Below are 22,750 nucleotides of genomic sequence, written 5' to 3' on the forward strand. Positions count from 1 at the left end.
TGTTTAAGGCTGAGGAGAGATATGTGATTCCGTGATCAATGGCAGTTAGGTCCCAGGTCATCTCTCCTATACTATAGAGACTTCTATGTGATTGTTGCAAGCCTAAAGCCCAGTGGGTTAAGTGGGTGTAAATGTGGTCAACTTTATACTATTTTACGATGAAATAAATTAATGTAAGAATAATCTATTCAATTATTTATAAACAACAAATTTCCCCATTCTTTTTATCTGCTTGCTTTTGCAAGCAATTTTTTAAAAAAATAATCATTTATTCACTTTATGGGTTGATTGCAGCCCTCCCTCCTCTCCTCCTAGTCTCCCCCTCCCACAACCCTCTTCCGCATTCTCCCTTCTCCTTCTCCTCAGAGAAAGGGGCAGGGGTCCCCCATGGGCGACAGCCACCCTGGCACATTAAGCTGCTGCAGAACTAGGCGCATCCTCTCCCACTGAGGCCAGACAAGGCAGCCCAGTTAGGGGAACAGGATCCAAAGGGAGGCATCAGAGTCGGAGAAGATCTCTGCTCCAGTTGTTGGGGGAATCTGCATCGCTTGTAGATGTTCAAAGTTCAGGAATTATAATTTTTATACTTACCTTCTTATATGCATTAATGGTGAAAGTAAATGGTTGTTTGACTTGTTCTTCACATGTGTCTACGTATGAGCAAATGTGAATAAATTAAGGCCACTAAGACTGTTTCCTGACCTTGACTAAAGAAATTTTAAAAATAGTTGAATTATGATGCCTAAATGCATTTTAACACCTTTGTTCATTGATTTATTTCTTCACTCATACTCTTAACAATCTTTCCCAAGTTATTATAATAGTGACTATGGTAGGTAATATTAATGAAGCTTACATCTTAGTTTAAAAAGGGAAAAGAAAACAGACAGTTCAAGGGAAAACACCAACACATGGCATCATTTTAGATAACTATAAATGCATTAAAACAATTAAATGATTTATAAATAATAACACTTCATTGGTCAGCATTGTGCCCAGTCATTTGCCACTTCACCTGAGCTGGCCTGGGTTAGCCAGCCATGAATGTCAGGGGTTAGTCACTGGGATTACAGTGAGCATGCTGTTGAGGGTTTTAGTCATCGCGTTGTGCAGTAGCTCATTGTGATGACTCAGGAAACGTCTCTTTTTAATGTGTGTAGGAGAGAGTAGAGGTTATCCTCAGAACTTTTTTTTTTCTTTTTTTCCATCTTTGCGGAACAGGGAGTGTTTAGTAGGAAACGTCAGTGTTATATATGAAAATGAAGTCAGAAAACATCTGCTGCACTTTTCATTTTGAGTCCCTTACTTAATTAGTTCTGAAACGCTTCCTGGACGTATGTCATTGTCCTTGTCACCGTTAGCAAAATTAAATATCACATGCTATCTCCCACGTTCTGCTGATATTTGTAAAACACAGTTTCCTCGGGGAAACTCTTGGTCAGGACAAACTTGCACTACTACCAATAATTTCAATGTGTTTCTACGTTTGTTCCCTTTTATACTTACTGCTTAAATGCTGGGTATAACCCTTCATACAGACATCTGCTAAGCAGTTTGCATCCTATGTTGTATTAAAATGCCCAGGGTCTGTTTTGTTACTTCTTGTAGCAGGGAACTACTTGTTATTTATGATTGTCAGTGCATTTGAGCCGTTATATAGAGATGGATGGATAGGTACAAAGATACTATATAGGCACAGGTACCCCGCCCCCACCCCGAACCCGGGCTTCCATAGGGTCTGAGGCTTCTTCCATAGGGTCCCAGGCTTCCATAGGGTCTGAGGCTTCTTCCATAGGGTCTGAGGCTTCCATAGGGTCTGAGGCTTCTTCCATAGGGTCTGAGGCTTCCATAGGGTCTGAGGCTTCTTCCATAGGGTCTGAGGCTTCTTCCATAGAGTCTGAGGCTTCCATAGGGTCTGAGGCTTCCATAGGGTCTGAGGCTTCCATAGGGTCCGAGTGGAAACCGCAAAATCATTCTAAATGGGTCTTGGTCAGGTAATATATTGGAAATAACATTTTACTCAGAGTGGTAGGACAATTTTGAAATAATCCAAAATGAAACTTCATACTGAAATATCAGTCATACTAAGACTGAAAAGCATTTTTCAATGCACAAACTCTTTTTTTTTTCCTCTTAAAAATGTTGCTGCAGACTTAGGTTCATCTTAAATGCATTTCTGCCTGTCGCAGACAAGTCACAGGCAGGGGCAGATGTCAAAGAGCCTTTTTGACAAAAGAACAACTAGTTTGTCCAGCATTACCCAATTTTTAACATTTTTAGGCATGTAACCTACATAATAAAAGTTTACCATTATTATTGAATTAATCATTCAATGATGAACTAGTACATTAGTTTATGATAATTTTTTTAAAAAATGCAACGCTATGAGGCAATAAAATAACAACTAAAGAATTACAGAAATATTATTAGTGATCGAGTGAAATGATACTGGCTTCCTGTCATTCTTAGATGGTAAAGACTCAAGACTTTGGTGAAAGACAAGAATATATGGAAAACCTTATTTTCTGCATATTTTTTATGGACCTAAAACAGCATTAAATAGAATAATGTCTGTTAAAACCATTTAAGACCTATAAGTGAGAAGCGATTTGTTTTATCTGAATATTAAACATAATGTTCCTAAATAGACATCACTAAACCCTCGACTGAAATGAATCAAATTTGATTTAGTAAACATAAATTGACCCTGTCCAACTTCCCAAGTATGCCTTTTAGTCCATCTGTGGCAAAAATTATCATTAAATTACATTTATTTGGAATACATGAGTGGTTTCCTATGTATATTTCAAATATAGAAAGTACAGTGTAAGTTTATGTTTAATTTAACGTGAGTTACTTTAAAGGTAATACATAGAGCTGGAGAAATGGCTCAGTGGTTAAGAGCACTAGTTGCTCTTCTAGAAGACCCATGTTTAATTTCCAGAACCCACATGGCCACTTGTAATTGTCAGTAACTCTAGTCTCAGGATCTGACCCTTTTTCCTGCACTCCACAGACACCTGGCTTGCCCATATGCACAGACACATATGTGCAAAGCTGATAGGTTAAGTCATGACATGAAAAGGAGGAAATCACACCTGCCGGATTCTAACTTTTAACTTAGAACAGAAGAGATATATTATTTATGGAACTAAATTTAGGTTAATTATCTAGTTTCTGTGAAAAGTTCTGTCCCCTAAATCGAACAAGAAAATCTGGGTTAGAAACTGATGAGAGTCCCTAAGTCACTTAGCCATTCCTTGTGATCTTGCTTAGTATTTGCCAGAATGTACAGATTTGAAGACTGTGCTGAAGACAGACACTGTCAAAGATGATACATGTGGGAGATTAGCAAATAATATTGCTATAATAGTAGAAGAGCTACTCATAAATTAGGCTACCTCACTGAATCGGTATCTTGGATAGAAGGTGCTGTTTATATATGCAGGGAGCCTTACAAAATGGAGCTCCAGAAGAGTAAACGAAACACACATCAGGAAAGTGACTGAGACTTGTGCTGCATTGATTGAAAGAATGAGTAATTGAGTCCGTAAGGGTGGCTATTGCATATAAGCTGCCTTTGTGGCTATTAAACAACACAGAAAGAGACACAAAGCTAGGTTGTTTGATGGTTAAATTGAAGTGGAATATTTAAAGCTGAAATGCAAAGTATCCTTGCGTGGACACCTGCAGCAGGAGCAGATAGTTGGAAAATTCGAAATTTGTATTAAGTAATTTGAAATGTACTCTGTAAACAGTAGTCATGACATATTAATTTGGCTTGAAAGAAAATACCACCTTCACTTTGGCTATGAAAACTTATCTGCAGCATGTAACTGTAAGGTTGGGTAACGAATGGTTAAACGTACAACTTACTGATTCTTCACATTAAGTCTGGTCCCTAAATCTAGTCTGGATTAGTGGGAAATGACGTCAGGGTATTTTCAGTAACATTCCCTCCAGAAAACTGATTTTCAAAGCCTGCCAGAAACTTTCTCTTACATGAATGGTAACACAATTTTAATGCTTATTTAATTATCATAAAAGTATAAATACAGAAGTACCGCCATAGTAGTTCTGAGGTAGTTTTTCAATACTTTATTAAGTCTTATTTTAAGAGATAATTAACAAAGTGTCCATGAAATTTGTATATCTTTTGTTCTATTAAGAAAAAAGTGATATTCTTTATCATTAATACACAGCACTTCTATTTGACATAGAGCTGACTTTATTTTAACTAATCTACCAATACTGTCTTTACCTTTTTTTACTCAGGGAAAAATATGATGAAACTGAATCATATGTCCCAACATAAAATAACATTTTTAATTAAACATTTTTATTTTCACATATACATTTATATTATTACACATATATACAATAAACTACATATAGCAGGAGGAACCATGACACAATCAGGAATTATATAAATGTTACATTCTTAGCGTTTTGGCTATTTGCATTTGGCAGCCTTGAAGAAAACATCTTTTCTATCTTGGTTCATGTAAAATTCTGAATGAAAATCAATCTCCATCACATCTTGTCATTATCAACTTAAAATATCTATCTAGACCTAAAAACAGCTTAACCTCTAAACATCTAAGCTTCATTATAAAACTAAGCTGACATTATTTTTTTATTTAACATTTCTCTGGTCACACATTCATTTAACCAATTAGAGTCTCCCCTGATGATTTTAGTCTCCGTGTTCTCAACTATTTATTTGTTTAAACAGATCAACAAAACAATTCAAGTTAGCAAGTTTGTCTATTATAAATAATTTTATGCTGGGTGATGCTTTTCAATACTGTTGTAAATTTTATTTTTATTTTTCTCATATTTACTCTTTGTCTAATAACTCAGAACTTCTCATGACAGATTTTTTTTCTTATCCTACTTAATTAAATAGGTAAGCCAACTGGTATTCTCTGACACTCAAATAGTAAGAACAAGTAGACAAAAATTTTGAAAAGCTTCTCTAATAAGTTTAAATAAATTTATCTCCTTAACAAATTGATTAGCATTTGTCTTTAATATTCCAAGAAGAGTATCCAAAAAAGTTTGCATAACTAAAGCAAGTGTCCAAAGACATTAATTATTATAGTTGCTTTGGTTCTTAAAACATATTCTTAAGCTTCTGTTAAAAATATATGTGTGTATACTTATACAAATGCATATTTACACATGTATGTATATAGTACATACATACATGTACAATGTATGTATGTATGTATGTATGTATGTATGTATGTATGTATGCATGTGTGTGTGTATCTTCCAAAAGGAAAAAATACTCAAGGAAATAACATGTTTTCTACTTTGGAGCAAGATTTATTGAAGATTTACTTCAAGGATTACAGAGATGCGAGACCAAAACTATTTCCTTATCACCTCCGGGGACTTGCCTCAGCGGGACACTTTTGGTGCATGGAGATTTTTACTGAAAAGCAGTAGACTTAGGTCAAGATGATGCTAAATGTTCACAATGTTTCAAAATGTCTTGACAACTGATAGCTAAATCTCTTTAATGTGAAAAACAGGGTACTTGAGTTCAAAAGGTCTAAGGGGCTGAGCTTGATAAGCCATCTTCTATAGAATCACCTTTAGTTCTGTATGTGGATGTACAAGTCCAGCAGTAAGTTAAAGGAAGTCGGGTAACATCAGGAACTATCACTTTGCATTTTTTTTTGTTTTTGTTTTCATGCCTAGTTAGGTCTTTGAAGTCTTCATTCTCAATTAACGTTTGAAGTTGAAACCATTGAGCAAATTTCCATTTAGAAACTTTTGCTAATGATGATATTCATAAGGAGTAAATCATAAACAAAAAATATATGCATAAACCAGTATTTCAGCAGTAGGACACATAGCTATGTTTTGGCCCTATGCAACCAGGCAAATTTCCTATTATTTCAAAAAAAAGAATCCAACATTGTGTGTGCTGAGCTTGTGAATGTACGAACGCAGGAAGCCAGAGATTAACATCACACGTGCATATTAATCTATCTTCTTTCTATATTTACAATTCCCAATAATATGTCACTAACAGGAGCTCAGGAAAAATAAAGTAGGAAAAGTTTGCTTTGGATAACTTTTACTTAAAATGAACAGCAGAATAGAGAATATTATTCAAAGACCAGAGGCGAAGTTGTCAGAACTGAAACAGAGTCACACAGGGAATGGTAGGGTTTGCCTGTAACCCCAGTTCTTGGCAAAGCGAAACAGGAAGACGCTACATTCGAGTCCAGCCTAGACTTCAGGATGAGATACAGTCTCAGAACCAAAAGATAGAATTGCATGCGCTGGCTCTCCCGAAAGTAACTGAGGAGCCAAGAGGTTATGAAAGCGGTTGTTCCTCGCGTACCTGGCAATTTCCCCCTACACTGACTGCTGTATTTGGTTCAAAGAAAGACATTCTCCACCTCAAGCCTGGGCTGCTAAATCAGAAAGCTGAAGTACTGCTGGTGTGGAAGAAATAAACGTATTCCAAGGAAACGCTTGTGTCTTTTAACCTATTTGTTGAAACAATGCACTCCAAAGAAATTGAAATGTCCTTAGGAATTAAAATAACAAAACAAGAACAGGAAAGCTACTCAGCCTTAACAAGTATGTGGGACCCTTTTCTTTCTGTTGGGTTGACTCGTCCAGCTTTGAGGTGATGTTATATGCCTGATCTTACTGTAGCTTGTCACGCCTTGTCTGGTTGATGCCCCTGGTAGCCTTGTTTTTTTTTTTTTTCCTGAAAGGGGCGGGGGGGGGGGGGCAGAGTAGGGAGATGGATCTGCAGAAGAGGGAGGTGAGGGGGGACGACGAGGGGAAGGGAACACTGCAGCCCGGATGCGCTATACGAGAGAAGAATAATAAGCCAACAGACACCCTGCGAATTCTCTCTTCTCCAAAAAACATGAAAATAAAATATTAGTTTATTGACTATCTGGTAACATGAAGATCTTGTAGCCGTTACGTGGAAAGGGTATGATCACAACTCAGAGAGGTTTTGGAAAGAAAACAAATTTCTCTTCACTGGGATGAATGCCAGACCACTTCCCAACTTCCTGGGTTGTTGTTTTGTTGTTGTTGTTTTGGTTTGGTTTGGTTTTTTTGTCATGGTAACTAAATGAGTCAGGAATGCTGTTTCTAGTACAACAGATAAAGTGGCATGTGGCTGAGCTGTTTTGGTATTTGACCCACTGCTTTACTTCGATTAAAATCTCAGGCTCATACATGGTTCTTAATTTTCTTAAGTTACCGGTTTTTAGACTTTCTAGATTAAAAAAAAATCTTTTGACAATTTCAGGCATGCATATGTAGTGAACTTTGGGGTCATTTTCGCTCTCCTCACCATTTTTCATCTTTGTCCCTCTCCCACTGAAACCTTTCCTTCCAACAAGCTGCTTCCCAGTTTCTATGTGTGTCTCTGTCATACTGTATGCTTCTCTCTGTGTGTCTTTCTCTCTGTGTGTCTCTGTCTCCTCCTACTCTGTGTGGACGATTGGCTAGGATTAATTATGGTCGCTCTCAGGAGCATAGGAGGGGAGTTATATATTGAAGCATAAGCAACTTACCAGTGAAGGATCTAAAACCTGCCCCTAAAGCAACTATTAACTGCCAGTAATCCAACCCAGAGTGGTAGCGCTTATGAGACCCTTTCTCGCGCAGGATGAAATAGTTGACACTGTCAACCTTGTACAGGTCTTAAGCAGTTAAACACAGTTGCATTGAGTTTCCGAATACCAATCGGAGTGCCTATTTGATACCTACATTCTTTCAGACTCCCTCTACTGTGATAGTCCCCCGAGCCTTGAAAAGTGTTATAAAGATGCTCCATTTAGGGCTGAGCAGTCAGTAGTCACTGATGCTCCATAGTTTGGCCAGTTGCGAGTCGCTGCAGTCACTACTTCCTACTACACACCCAAAACTTCTATGAAGACTTAAAGCAACTCTCCCTTCCATTTTTTCCCCCAAATATAAATATTCTTGTGACGCACATATTTGGCAAAGAATTTGCTGTTCTGTGATTTTTTCCCTTGCAAAGCAAGATGTACTATACGTTGTTTCCTAAAACAGCATTTTACATACAGACTGGTTCCTTAAAAGTCCGCTATGACATTATATGTAAAAATGACATTTCCATCCTTAGAAAATTGTGAGCTCTACCAAGTCAACCTCCAATGACTGTATTCTCATATAGTTTATGAGCCCCAGTTAATAGTGTTCTGTGACCCTGTACTCAAGATAACTGCGTCTTATCCCCCTATTCCTACTTCCATTTGCTTTTCTGTCTTCTTCTCCACCCAGGCCTATGATATAGAGTCCCTCTACCTGCCTCAAAGTCCATGTAGGTCATGTCACTTCAGGTAAACAAAAAACTATGTTTTGATTAATTATAAGCCATTTAAAGTCATATGAAGTAAGTAGAAGTAAATTTTTCTTTGGAATTATTTTTAAGCTTTTTAAGACATAATGCTTGAATTTCTTAGGCTGGCAAGATTGGTCTAATTTCCTCATTATATGTCCCTCGTGGCTTCAAAATTCTAATAGCAATGGGGACCTTTTACAATTATTATCTCTTAGTTTCTATCCTTTTAGTACCTTTTATCCAATTTTTTTTTCAAATAAGGAGCTTAGCTTCAGATACAAGTCTGATAACCACAGTTACCAATTTTTGTGAAAACCTGTCCCAGACAACACCTTAGAACTTTGGGAAATGCAGAACTTAGGTGTGTTCTAGACTTAGAAAATCCTAATATGCTTTTTAATGATAATCCAAGCAATGGTAGTGAATATCAGAGTGAGTTTCTGTAGAACTCTGAGTTGATCTTTTTTTCTTTGTTTAAACAAACCATTAAAGTATACAATAAAATTTATATTGTCATGTGTGTATTCCTGAGAGGTAAGTGCAAGTTTTCATGAGGTGAGAGAGTTGGGTGAAGTATTTGAGAATAACATAAGTTATTTTTTGCTCTGTTAGACTTGTCTAATAAATATACAGTGACTCTTTTCTAAGAGAGAGAGAGAGATTTCTCTAATGGTTTTGTCCTATTTTATGTGAGCATATTAAGCGATACAAGGAAAACAGAGCTGACAAGAAATCATTTCACAAAACACATCTGAGGTCTCAAAGAGCTGATGTCATTTGATGAATTTTTAAAGAGCTGGCTGCTTTTTCAAGAAGTTTATAATTCAAGGTGTTTGATTAACTTTTAAAGAGTTGAGTGTTGACAGATTTAAAAATCAAAAGGAAAGAACTGGAATGATCTGGTGGGTTATTAGAGCTGGTGAGAAACAAGAAGTTAGTGATCTCCCTCCTTAGCTTTCAAATTCTTGCTGAGGTTTTGTAAAATCTTTATTACATTCAAATTGGATCTTTTACAGTTTCAAATACACATTTTTACAGCTTATACCTTACCATTTATTGACCCAACAAAAATTTAAATTTATATATATGTGTGTGTGTGTGTGTGTGTGTGTGTGTGTGTGTGTATGTATATATATATATATAATATATATATAATTAAAGTAGGATAAAAAGGAAAATCTCAAATTTAGTATGTCTGTTGCCTTTCTACAATCTTTAGAGTTGACCATTACATTTCTGTTTTGTCACTCTTTCTTTTCAGGCCTTTTCAACTTGAGTGGCTCCTTTCCAAAATAATACTTTACCATATTTTTCAGACCTTAAGCATACTTCCCCCCCCAAAATGGGGGCGGGGAGTTGAGGTGTGCCTTATAGCCTGATTGTTATTTTTACTGTTTTTCTTGTTTTACTGCTCTAAAAACTGGGTGTGTCTCATGTTCAGGTCCGGAAAATACAATATTTGCCAAACTTACGAGACAGTTACATGTTTAAAATATGAAGTTACATCTTTTGATCTGTTTTTGGAAACTTCAGTCTTTGTTTCCATTTAGAGTCATAGGGACCAGTTTTTTTTCATATGTTCACTGCTTGTTTTATTCTTTGAGACAGGGTTTCTCTGTGTATCCCTGGCTGTCCTGGAACTCGCTCTGTAGATCAGGCTGACCTGGAGCTCACAGCGATCCACCTGCCTCTGTTTGGGATTAAGGGTGTGCACCACCACTGCCAGGCTTTGTTGAGTTTTTAAAATGCTTCCTCCAGCACCTTTCCAGAGAGGTACCAATAATATTTATAGGACATTCTAGGATTAGTGGATTAGAGCTACAATCCCATAATTTGAGAGTTTAGGATCTAGAGTTTGAGGCCAGCTTGGGCTATAGGAGACCTTAAAAACAAAACAAAACAAAAACCAACAACAACAACAACAAAACTCCCACCATCCTGGTATCTTAATGTTTGGAAAACTTTTTAAATACTTACCTCTACTCTTAGTAACTTCTAAAACCTATGTTCAAAATTAACTTAAATTTTGCTTAACAAAACATCTTAGTTTTGATACTGTGATTTATTTTCAAAAATTTCAGACTGATCTCAGCAATGTACGTGTCAGTGACTTACATGAAGATGAAAGAAAGTTCATAGATAACCAAGTAACACCTCATGATCTAACCCATTGGTGGACAGTTTCCCTCGTGCTAGGGTTACAGGCTGGTGTCACATAAGTAGATTAAGGTTGTATTTCCCTTAGGGATCAAGTCATCCAATCATGTCTGAAATCCTCTGATCATGAACAAGAGGCAAACCTCATGTTTTGTTACTGCACCCCTACAACCCTAGAAATCAGGGTGTTCTGTACAATTATAGTCAGCCAGGTGATCACTGTGTCACACGTATTGTTGGAGATTGGTCTGATGTATTTTGATGTTAATTACTGCTTGCTGTGTCTGTGCCCCACATTGTACTTTGCCTAAGAGCCTAACCTGTTTGACCAGTAAAATCTCATCACACCTGGGCAGGGGAAATGGGATAGGTGTGGCTAAGGTTCCCTGGGTTTAAGGAGGGAGAGAGAGAGAGAGAGAGAGAGAGAGAGAGAGAGAGAGGGAGGGAGGGAGGGAGGGAAGGGGGAGGGAGGGAGGGAGGGAGAGAGAGAGAGAGAGAGAGAAAGAGAGAGAGAGAGAGAGAGGGAGAGAGAGAGGGAGGGAGGGAGGGAGGGAAGGGGGAGGGAGGGAGGGAGGGAGAGAGAGAGAGAGAGAAAGAGAGAGAGAGAGAGAGAGGGAGGGAGGGAGGGGAGGGGAGGGAAGGAGGGAGGGGGGAGGGAGGGAGGGAGGGAGAGAGAATCTGGGGGAAAAGAGACTAGAGGAGAAGAGGAGCAGGAAGGAGGAGGCTGTGCGAAGGATTAAGTGCAGGATAAAGAAGCACATGACCAGCAAAGATGGAGATCTGGCCCAGATGATGATAATTAGCAAGTATTTGGGATTATGGAAGGGAGGTAGCTCAATAGAAATCATTAGAAGCAGATGGCATGGGATTGGGACAGGTATTCCATACTTGCCTCCACTATGGGAAGTAGTTTAGGGGATTAATATCTGACCTGCCCCAGGATAACTAAGGCTATTTTAAAATATAACATGTCTGTGTATTGATTGTTTGCTAGTGGGTTAGAAAATACTGGCATAATAATAATAACAGTAATAATAATAATAATAATAATAATAATAATAATAATAATAATAATGTTTATTATTAGGCCATACTGATGAATTAGCCACAACAACTAGAAAAACCAGGGTGTCTTGTACAATTATAGTCAGCCACGTGATCGCTATGTCACATGTGACAACTTACCTCAAGGAGCGGTGATCTCTTTTGGGAATGTCCTTTTTGCTTGAAGTGAAACATGTTTGCATTTCTTTTCATGAGTATTAGAGGCAGCAGAGGTTGGAAGCTGAAAATCATAGTCCTGGAAGTCATTCTTTAACCCAGGCCTGTGACTGCCTCTGATAAGCAGTGGACATCGACAGTATTGGCTTCCTGTGGGACTTGCCTATAGAACCTGGGCCCAGCCTAGTGAAATTAGTCTGCATTGTACCTACAACTCAGGTGGCCACAATAAACTTAATGCTTTGGGATTTACTCTTTCAGCTCGTTTTCTAAGGAAAGAGTTTGTGTCACTTACTTGGAACCTAACATCCCATACCTTAAGGTCCCGCTCTTTGCAGTCATGGTAACAGAGGCAGAAACTTAGCCTGGTCTACATAATGAGTGCCAGAACAGCAAGACCTTGCCTTAGAAAAACCCTGTTTTATAGGAAGTCAAAGTTGGGCATGTTGGCACCTCTAATATCTTGGTATTTTTAATGTTACATTTTATGGCCATTTAAAATTTAAGTAAATAGATGTTCACACAGGCTTACACAGGAATGACAGTGACTATTTTTTCTTTTACTTAGGCAACAGATATTTTAATAATTCTTGATATAATCAATGTTTAGAATTTTAACTTCACAAAGATTGGTAGCGTAATTATGTATTTGATAACAGTTTATGAACAATTCTATGTGAGTATGATTTACAAAGACATTAGACGGCTGACAGAGTCACAACAGAATGAAAAGACACCAGTGTACATTGGGAGAGGAGGGGGAAAGACGGTAAGACGTGAGGACATACATATAAACAACAAAGGAACATGATGTCGTATCAGAGTATTTGTGATCAATTAAAATGAAATGAGAGTCTCATGACTTCCGGAATGTAGAGGCAATGGCCCATGACCCAAGAGCACACCCTGCTCTGGAAGAGGACTGAATTATGTCTCTTAAGAGAAGTGAATCAATTTGATAAAAGGTCAGAGATATGATTTGCTTAACAAGCCAATAGCTTTTGATGACATAGATAATCATAAATAACAATTGCCAACGGGATAGGAGAGAACTAAGTACCTATACGATCTGGTCCAACCAGGATTACCGATCATTAGAATATTCACCACCATATGCAGACTGTCAATATATATGTAACTATTCCTTTATAATATTTATATTTGAAAATTTATAATTTTTGGTCTGTATTTTAGAAATGTAAAATTTGGAATATATAATAATATGAAACTGATATTTAATGTTTTGTCCTATCCACATTTCTTTAGAGCCCTTTTCAAATCTGCTTAACATCCAAAATACTGCTATAGGACAATCTTGATAGGGAACTTGGTAAATCCAGATGTTAATGTCCTTTATACCATACGGAGGCAATATTCCAATGACTAATATTATCAGTTCTAGCGTAACTAATAGAAACACTGGAAATATAATAATTATGAAAGCAAAAAGGTGATATTTTCTCTAGTATATTTTTATAAGACACTGGATTAGAAATTTGAGAAAATTTTCTGAAAAAATAGTATTTTGCTGCATATTGAGTAATTACTCTTATTTCATGATTCTGAGATTTAGAAAAGGAAGCAACATTTACTTCAGTTACAATAAATAAACGAGTACAATTTTTCACATAAATTCTAGAACTCAGGCTGAAAACATTACTTTAGAAAGTCTATCATGAGATCCTGATTAACTCTGTGTCACTGCAATGTCAAACTGTTTTAGAGGTCAGTGAAATCCTTCTGAGTTGGAAAATGCTCGAAGCTATTTGCCCTACCTCAGGAAATAACTGCTTATATAGGTGACAGTAATGTCAAGCAGACTTAAATGTTTAGAATCCGGGTTAACGAATGTCAGCAAAAATAGCATTGGGCAGATGATACGTCTCATAGCCGAAGGATTATTAAAAAGTCGTCACCTGGTGTGCTAGGCCGGATCTAATCTCTCAAACAACAGCTTTCCTGATGCTGAAATTGGGACCAGCTTCCTAATGTGCCTGTGAAAGGGCACATTATTGACAATTTCATTTTAGCCTAGTAGAATAACCTTTACCACTTCCGTAATCATCCTGCAAAGCACTCTGGGAAAAATCCTACCTAAAGGACGCTTATTATATATTACAATACAGTCTGTGGGTGAGTGGATTTATCACTACGCATATTTGTGCTGAGGATCTTCCTTTTGTGTGTCCAGCTGCAGACTGAACCCAGGCCTTGCACCTGCTGGCAAGCACACTGTCCTGCTGAGATATTCCACGGACTCTCATGTAATGAAGTACTTACACTTAGTTTGTTCCCAGCTGAGTTTGTAGAGAGTAAATACAGAAGGCAACCAGATAGTTGGAGAAATAAATATGATTTAGAAAATATGCAAGCAAACCTTTAAAAGTTGACATTTTAGATGGCAGGCTTATCAGGAATTCTGTTTGACTTGTATGTTTTCTATTTTTTTAAAAAAATAATGTTCATTTTATTAAATGGTCATATTTTGGGATGCTCCCAAAACAATTATAATAGTATTATCAAAGATCATTGATCTTAGATCAATTTAGTTAATATAATAATGAAGCTTGAAATATGGGTATAATTATCAAAGGCAGCATGAAATGAGTGTGTTGCCTTGAGGAAACGGTTTTACTGGGTTCCACATGATGCCGGGTTATCATAGATCTCCCCTGGGCAAAACCACAGGATCTATGGTGAACAAGAAACCATGATTTGCCTGCATGGAACAGAACCAACTTGAGCGCCCCAAAGCTTCTTAATTTTCTGCTTCGTGAATTGTGACATATCTATATCTAAGAAAATGTTGGGAAATTTTCTCAGTGGTTTTAGCCCTTAGAGATAGTTTTGTGTGCTTTAAGACAGGTATACAAAAAGTTCTATAACGATGTGTCATAACCAGCAAGGGAGCCAATGTTGTTTTATCTAAATCTCAATAACATAACATTGTATCATAGCTTCTTCATAGAATGAAAATTCATTTAATAATTCACTTTGTACACTGTATTGCTTTTTGGTTCGTCGATTCAACCAGAAAACATTAAGCAACTATTATGCACCATATGCCATGTATGTACTGTGAGTATAGAGGCTAATAAGACTTTATGATTTAGACATGAATAAAGCCTATGCAACAGATATGATGCCAGTCAAACTGTAGAGCAATATCACATTTTGCAATAATGTCCAAAGAATGAAGACTTTTTTCCCCCCTGAATCTTCTCACCTAAAGGTCACCAATCTAGGCCAGAGTTAAGGATTTAAAATTCTCAGGCCAATATCCTTCATGCCATACCAAAATATTAAAAAAACTCTTTAAAAAATCACATGTATTTGGTATGCGTAGCTGGATCAACAGAAAACTGATTGTTACTCTTATGAAAAGCCACCATGGTCAGATGTTTCCTTTCAGACTTCTGGGGAACCGGAAGAATGCTGTCCGGCTTGTTTGTTCATTTGTCCTCTTTGCTGCAATCTTGGAATCTCTCCCCATTTTTATCTACATAAATAACTATAACTGTAAATATTGTGTTGTACTTGTGCACAGTGGTGTTAAATAAGAACCTTTACTGAGCATTACAGATAATTAAAAAACTTTAATTCTATAGGAGGCTTTGTAATATGGTTTATTTATTTTTGCATGTACTTGTTTATTTGTTTATAGGTGTAGATGCATACATATGGGTAGGCGTGTGCTGTGGCACATATGTAAATAATGTAAATAGAGGTCAGTGAGTTCATTGCATCTACAACACAGGTCCCAAGGACTGAGCTGGGACTGTTAGAGCTGTCAGCACGTGCCTTTACCCAACGGGCCATCTCTTGTGCTCAAAGTGGTCACTTTAAAGAAAAAAAAAGGGAAAGAAAGGAGAGAGAGAGAGAGAGAGAGAGAGAGAGAGAGAGAGAGAGAGAGAGAGAATGAAATTATTTCCAAGTTTAAAAGAAGGCAAAACCTACACTAATTTCATTTAGTTAATAAAATTTTGAAAATAATGTAGGTTAGTTAGCAAACTGGAAATTCTAATTAGAAGCACTTGCCATATTTTGAGGATATTAATTTTAGTGAATAATTCTTGTGTGGTGTTTAATTAGGAAGCCACATTTGTACATTTAAAATGTTCTTTTCTTCATTCTGTCAAATGCAATACGTAAATTATACTAAGCTACTTAGACTCACTTTTGACTCTCTCTACATCAATACTATCTGCTTCCTGTCCCCTTGAGTCCACAAAACTTCTGATTATAACTTTTTTCCCAATTCCATTACGTATTTCTTAATGTCTTTCAAAACAACTCCCCCCTCCTTTTTGAGAGTGGAAATTTTCTTCTCTCCCATTTGATCACAAAGGTTCTGTTGTTTTAAAATACTTACAATCTTTAAATTGGGTGTTGTCCAATGCCAAATGGTCAGACTTGAAATCATGCATACACGTAGTATGGATTGGCCAGGCCACATTGTGTGTGTGTGTGTGTGTGTGTGTGTGTGTGTGTGTGTGTGTGTGTAATAACAATATGAAAAAGCCATGAATTTGAAAGAGAGTGGGGAAGGTTATGTGGAACAATGTGGTGAAAGGAAAGGTAAAGGAGAATTGTAGTTATATTGCAATATGTAAAATAAAATGTAAAAAGTGAACATTAACAATGAGATGGCTTTAATAGCCAAATGCATTCTCTGGTAAATGGAAAATTACTGGTTCTAATCATTGGACACTCACATCAGACTTTTAATTGTAGGAGGCATTCAAAACTCGGAAAGGAATATTACCAATCAAGTGATTCTCCCTTCTCTTTTACAGAGATTTGCTTACTGACCAAGGGCCGGCGCACTGCCAGCGTTCGCGCGGATACGTACTGCCGTCTTTACTCCCTTTCAGTGGACAATTTCAATGAGGTCCTGGAGGAATATCCGATGATGAGGCGCGCCTTTGAGACTGTTGCTATTGACCGCCTGGATCGGATAGGTAATCTTTAGCTTGCTTCCCGCTTTCCTCGAGCACAATATTGATTTAGTATCAAATCCTACTGCAGAGATCCCTTGCTAATTAGTGTCGGGGGGAAAAAACCCAAATAGCTGTGTAGTAAATAGTTGATTAGAAAGACCTGAGGTCTTAGCTGCTCCTTCTAAGGGCCCCGGATTGATTTGTTCATGTCTGTTTCCACTAGCGATGCAATCTGATAACCCAAGCGATATCACTTCAGTTTGAATCCTCAGGTAAACAGTCCTGGTACAGATTCTAGGTAGCACTGAAATAGAACTTACAGCTAGTATCACGAGTCGAGTCTATATTACATTCCAAATTTTATTATAAGGCTCTTTTTCTATCTTAAAGGGCCAGTTTTACGTCTTGTACTTACATTAAAAGTTTAAAAAACTGTGCAATTAAATCATTATCAGCAGAAACATCAAAATGTTTGTAATACAGACTCAAGCAAAATAAGCCCTAGTAGATTTGCCCTACATGGATGTTTACTCTGCAAACATCAATGTTATGAAGTATTTTCTGCTATAAAACAAAAATATATTAAATAGAACTTATTAGTTAAGCTAAACATTTGTGTAGTTTCCACAGCGATGTAGAACATGTTGCCTTGCTGTTAAACTCCCTAGCTGTCCTGGAACACACTGAGATGTGAAAAGATAGTGTTCGTTCAGTCTTCAAACCTTAACCTATTTGTCCGCCTTGTCTGTCTTTACCCTCCAGTTCTGCACTAGATTCATAATTCAGCTTGAACGCCATTCCCTGTAGAAATCTTTTCTGGCTTCTCACCACATACTAGGTTAAATTCCCTCAACGTGTTCCTCAAATAGTCTCCTACACTTACTTCCCTCTCACAGCACCGCCTTTGTTGTAATAACTGTTCTTTTTTTAAAAAATCATTAAATTTTATGAATGAAGAGATCATCTCTCACTCACCGTTACAGCTGAGGTACTTGGTCTACAATGCATGTACATGAAGGGGGGGAGGAAGGGAGAGGGAGGAAGTACACCTGGAGCAGATGGAGTGTGGGGGTCAGTTAGAAGTCAACAAACAGGTGTCTCAGGAGTTCATTCTCCCAAAGGTAAGCTCTCCTCTAAGACCGGGTCTCACTCATCTTTCTTTCCCTCTACCTATGACAGAATCTAAGTAGATGGGGGAAAGTAAAAGTCACATGTGGGCATTATCACAGGGGACAGCAAGCACACTAGGGGTTCATACTGACAACTTAGTGACCTAATGTGAGAGAGTCATCCAGAGAGATGGTGCCCAGGAACTAAGAAGACGTTCCTAAAAGCATAATTTGAAGACAAACTAAAGTTTTTGCCATGTGAGTGTTTTTGTTAGACACATAGACTGACTTCGGGGTAATTGAGACTGGCTTCCTAACAAATGGACATCATTAGATAAATTATTAAAGTTTGGCATATTCAGTAAATTCTATTAGTCTGGTTCATCTTCATTCTCTTCAAAATTATAACTTATCAAGAAAGTTCCACAAAATGGTTTTAACCAATAGTACAAGTAATACCATTGCTAGCAAACACCAAACATTTGACACTGATAAAACCCTGAGTGCATTAAAGCTCTGGCAACCATTTTACTTTTTTCCAAGGATAAAGATACCTTAATTATGAAATGTTGGCCTTTCAAATACGAAGTATTGTTGACTATCTCAGTTTTGAGATCAACACCTAAGTATTGTATTGTATATTCTGGCAATATATCAAACAAATATCATTATTAATACTAACAAAAGAGCCTTTTGGAGAAGTTAGAGAAGCAATACCTATTTTAACAATGATTTAAAATTGCTTTTCTTGGAACCAAAGAAAATTATTATAATGTACCTTTTTGAAAATACACAGTTACTTTTGAAATGATACTATTTAGCAATGGAGCATAAATGTATCCACTCTCCGTTTACCTTGCTCGTCTGGGTATAATTTTTGCATATGTGTGTTCTTCTTTCTATTATTTAAAATAGATTTTTTTTCATACAACACATCCTGACCAAAATTTTCCCTCCCTCCACTGGTCCCCCAGATCTCCCTTCAGAAAACAGCAGGCCTTCAAGAGACAACAACCAAACACAGCAAAAGAAAATATAGTAAGGCAAGACAACCCAATAGGAGGAAAAGAGTCCCAAGAGCAGACAAGAGAGTGGAGGACGTACCCGCCCTCACAATTACAAGTCCCTCAAAAACACCAAGCTAACGGCCACAGCATATATGCAGAGGATCAGGCGCTGGTCCCTGCAGGCTGTGTGCTTGTGGCTTCAGTCTCTGTGAGTTGAATCAGTTTGCCATGTTATCCTGGTGTCCTCTGGATTTCTATTTTATTTATTTATTTATTTATTTATTTTACCAATGTGCTATCAATTCTAATGCCTATCTATTTTGAAACTCTCAAAAAAAAAAAAAAACCATGAGAGGAAGTAGGGCTAGCATTTATTTGTGTCCTGAAGTGAGCTGAGGCATGTGGAGCACTGCACTCTTTTCCTCCTTGGCCAGCGTACCGGAGATGGATGATCATGAGCCAATTCTCAGTGTGCCAGCTCCTAAGCATCCCCTGAGGAAAGCTGATCACAAGTGCTAAAATGGGGACCCCACGTCAGGGTGTTCACATCTAATTGGTATGCACTGACACTCGTAATCTGTTAAAGATCCAGAGAGGAGAGAAATATACAGCTGGAGTTAAGAAGCATTGGCCCCTGGCACTGGCCAAATACCAAATCTGAGACAGTTCTTCATGAAACTGTGTGCGTATGAAACAGTATCTGGTTCAGCAATCTGGGTCTGGTCTAAGGGACCATGTTTCTTACAGGCACCCAGATGATACAGATGAAGCCGATTTGTTATCGGTAGCAGGGTTTCATAATCATGTCTCTTTCCTTTCTTTACAGCCTCTTTACTCTCTAACCCAGTTTCTAAGCTACGATCATAAGCTTTCCATGTCATAAGTATGATGAATCCATCTGCTTCACAGTCTTGAGAACTGTATAAATGGTTCTATTTAAAGCCTTTTGTTGACCGTGTCTCAAAGTAAATGCTTCAGTGTTGTTTCATATTTTCCATTGCAAACACAACTTGAAATTAAAATAACGATTCTACGCCCAGCCTGACCCAAACATCTCTTTTCCTCCACTCCTCAAATAACCCTTCTATCAAAAGTGTACATTTCTTCTATTAAAGCAGCTTTCACTTTTGCCGTCTTTAGTTTTTCCAATTTTTCTTAAGCAGTGGGTGATATTTCTAAGCAGATGCAAAAATTATGCAGGAGGGAGAAATTTTATTATTGTTTGGTGGTGACAGGTGAGCTCTTGACGTCTAAAGCCATTGGTCCTAACAGTGGCATACACCAAGCTGGAGCAGTCAGCCTTGTGTGGCTATATTCGTTCTTTTCAGCCCGTCTAAAGTGCCTATTTTTCCCTTTGCTGATAGGCAAGAAAAACTCCATTCTCCTGCAGAAGTTCCAGAAGGATCTGAACACTGGTGTTTTCAACAACCAGGAGAACGAGATCCTGAAGCAGATTGTGAAACACGACAGAGAGATGGTACAAGCGATCCCTCCAATCAACTACCCGCAAATGGCAGCCCTGAACTGCACATCTTCAACCACCACCCCAACCTCCCGCATGAGGACACAGTCTCCACCAGTCTATACCGCAACCAGCCTGTCTCACAGCAACCTACACTCGCCCAGCCCCAGCACACAGACACCCCAACCCTCAGCCATCCTCTCGCCCTGCTCCTATACCACAGCAGTCTGCAGTCCTCCTGTACAGAGCCCCCTGGCCACGCGAACTTTCCATTACGCCTCCCCGACTGCTTCCCAGTTGTCGCTCATGCAGCAGCAGCAGCAGCAGCAGCAGCAGCAGCAGCAGCAGCAGCAGCCGCAGCCTCAGCCGCAGCCTCAGCCGCAGCAGCCGCATCCACAGCAGCAGCCGCAGCAGCAGCAGCAGCAACAGCAACAACAGCCACAGACACCTAGTAGCTCCACACCGAAAAACGAGGTGCACAAGAGCACGCAAGCGCTTCATAACACCAACCTGACCAGAGAAGTCAGGCCCCTCTCGGCCTCTCAGCCCTCGCTGCCGCACGAGGTGTCTACTATGATCTCCAGACCTCATCCCACTGTGGGCGAGTCCCTGGCCTCTATCCCTCAACCGGTGGCAGCGGTCCACAGCACGGGCCTTCAGGCAGGGGGCAGGAGCACAGTGCCACAACGTGTCACCTTGTTCAGACAGATGTCCTCAGGAGCCATCCCTCCAAACCGAGGAGTGCCTCCAGCGCCCCCACCACCAGCACCTGTTCAGAGAGAGTCTCCCTCAGTCTTAAGTACAGACCCAGACGCAGAAAAACCACGTTTTGCTTCGAATTTATGATTCTTGCTGATTGTCAAAGCAGAAAAGAAATACTCTAATAAACAGAATATTCTCAGATATTATTTTATTCTATCTCATGATAGATCCCTATAGCCTACTCTGAAAAAATATTTTAGACAGCTCTGGCCTACATGCAAAAGTAAAAACATATATACATATACAATTTAATATATATATATATATTTAAATGCCCAAGAGAAGTTCAAAGGACTTGTATAGCATTCAGTGTTACATGTCTTTCTTTTCTTTAAAACCATTAAAGGATTTAACACATTGTTGTAAGACAGTTGATTTCTAATCTTTTACTTCATTCCTTTGCTATATGTATTTCTCCCTTTTATGAAGCGTTCTTGGAATCAATGCAAACAAAACTCTCTCTCTCTCTCTCTCTCTCTCTCTCTCTCTCTCTCTCTCTCTCTCTCTCTCTCTCTCTCAAAGCAATTCCAATTAGTTCCAGAATAGCACCAATCAAAACTTTCTTTCATTAGCTGTGCCTCTGCATCTAGATTGTTGATTATGCGGGATTCAGTAAACAAATCCCAGATTATAGCTCTAAATTGTATTTTGGTGCTTTAAATTTTGAGTTAGGTGAAGGAATACACTACACACTCAGCCACCACAGGAATCTCACATTGCCACTGTTAAGGCTTTCTCTAACCTCAAACACGTTCCTTGATTTTTGCAAAAAGGTGAGGAGGTGTTTGTTGTCCTGTGTTACTGAACTTTTACCAAGACTCAGTCAATGTTAGTTGTAAATAATTTTTTTCAGCCCAAATAAAAGTAACTAACCTGTGTTGTATAAAGGTAAAGGTCACTAAGAATTTAGTTTTATTGCTTCACATCAAAGGTTAGAGTTTTAAATTTCACAAAACCTAATAATTGTGACAATTGTTCAAGTGTAATGCAATGGCTTGAGACCTACAATATTATTTTAACCTGCGATATTTTATGCAAAATTGTATGCTTGAATCTACAAATTGCTTGTATTACACCAAAAATCATTACTTTCCTTCCTTCTTGACATAATCAAGCATCTGAAACTACTCCTGGCATGCTTTTGGGGGCAAAAAAAAAAAGTAGATTCAAATCAATTATTGTAAGAAAAGGCTTACAGTATTTCTCACTTCTAGAAGAGTATAACAATTCAATAATTGCCTCTCTTATAATTCTTACAAGGCTGACTTGGATCTCTGACTTAAATCTAGAAGTGAGTTTTTTTCACTTTAATTTAACATATTACTGTTATTATCATTTAAACAATTATTTGCAAACACAGCTCGGTTTGATGTTAAATGTTTTCTGTGTCTTCATGTTAGTCGGTAGTTTATTGTGATGTTAATGTGAAGAAATAAATATAATATATCATCACATCTGTTTGAAAATATACATTTTGCCCTATGTATATTGTAACTAGGCAGTTAGTAAATCTTAAGGCATGTGGTAATCAACATAGTCCTTAGGTAGTCAGGAGGTTCCTTCTTTTCAATGTGCTGAAAAGAGTGTGGACTTGGTGACAGAAAGAAAGCTGGGGTGTTGAGGTGTCTGTAAGCATTGTTTGTTTGTTCATTTGATTCCTTAATTGTGAGCATCAGTTTCTTCTAGGAAAGTCCCTTAGTGATCCTGTATGCTTATTACATCCCACACATGTGGCT

The 22,750-nt window shown here is 38.1% G+C and overlaps 1 protein-coding gene across 1 annotated transcript in view; it reads left to right on the top strand.

Moving 5' to 3' along the window:
- HCN1 (hyperpolarization activated cyclic nucleotide gated potassium channel 1) overlaps nt 1–22,230 on the top strand; it is a 337,659-nt gene extending 315,429 nt beyond the window's left edge. Inside the window, exons 7-8 of the mRNA XM_084801390.1 lie at nt 16,531–16,695; nt 20,155–22,230. Of these exons, the coding sequence (XP_084657516.1) occupies nt 16,531–16,695; nt 20,155–21,098 (1,109 nt within the window). The 3' untranslated portion in view covers nt 21,099–22,230. The remainder of the gene's footprint in view (nt 1–16,530; nt 16,696–20,154) is intronic.
- Nucleotides 22,231–22,750: the final 520 nt, after the last annotated feature.

The sequence above is a fragment of the Acomys minous genome (assembly GCF_964271855.1).
Source record: "Acomys minous genome assembly, chromosome: 11".
In the NCBI taxonomy this organism is placed as follows: domain Eukaryota; kingdom Metazoa; phylum Chordata; class Mammalia; order Rodentia; family Muridae; genus Acomys; species Acomys minous.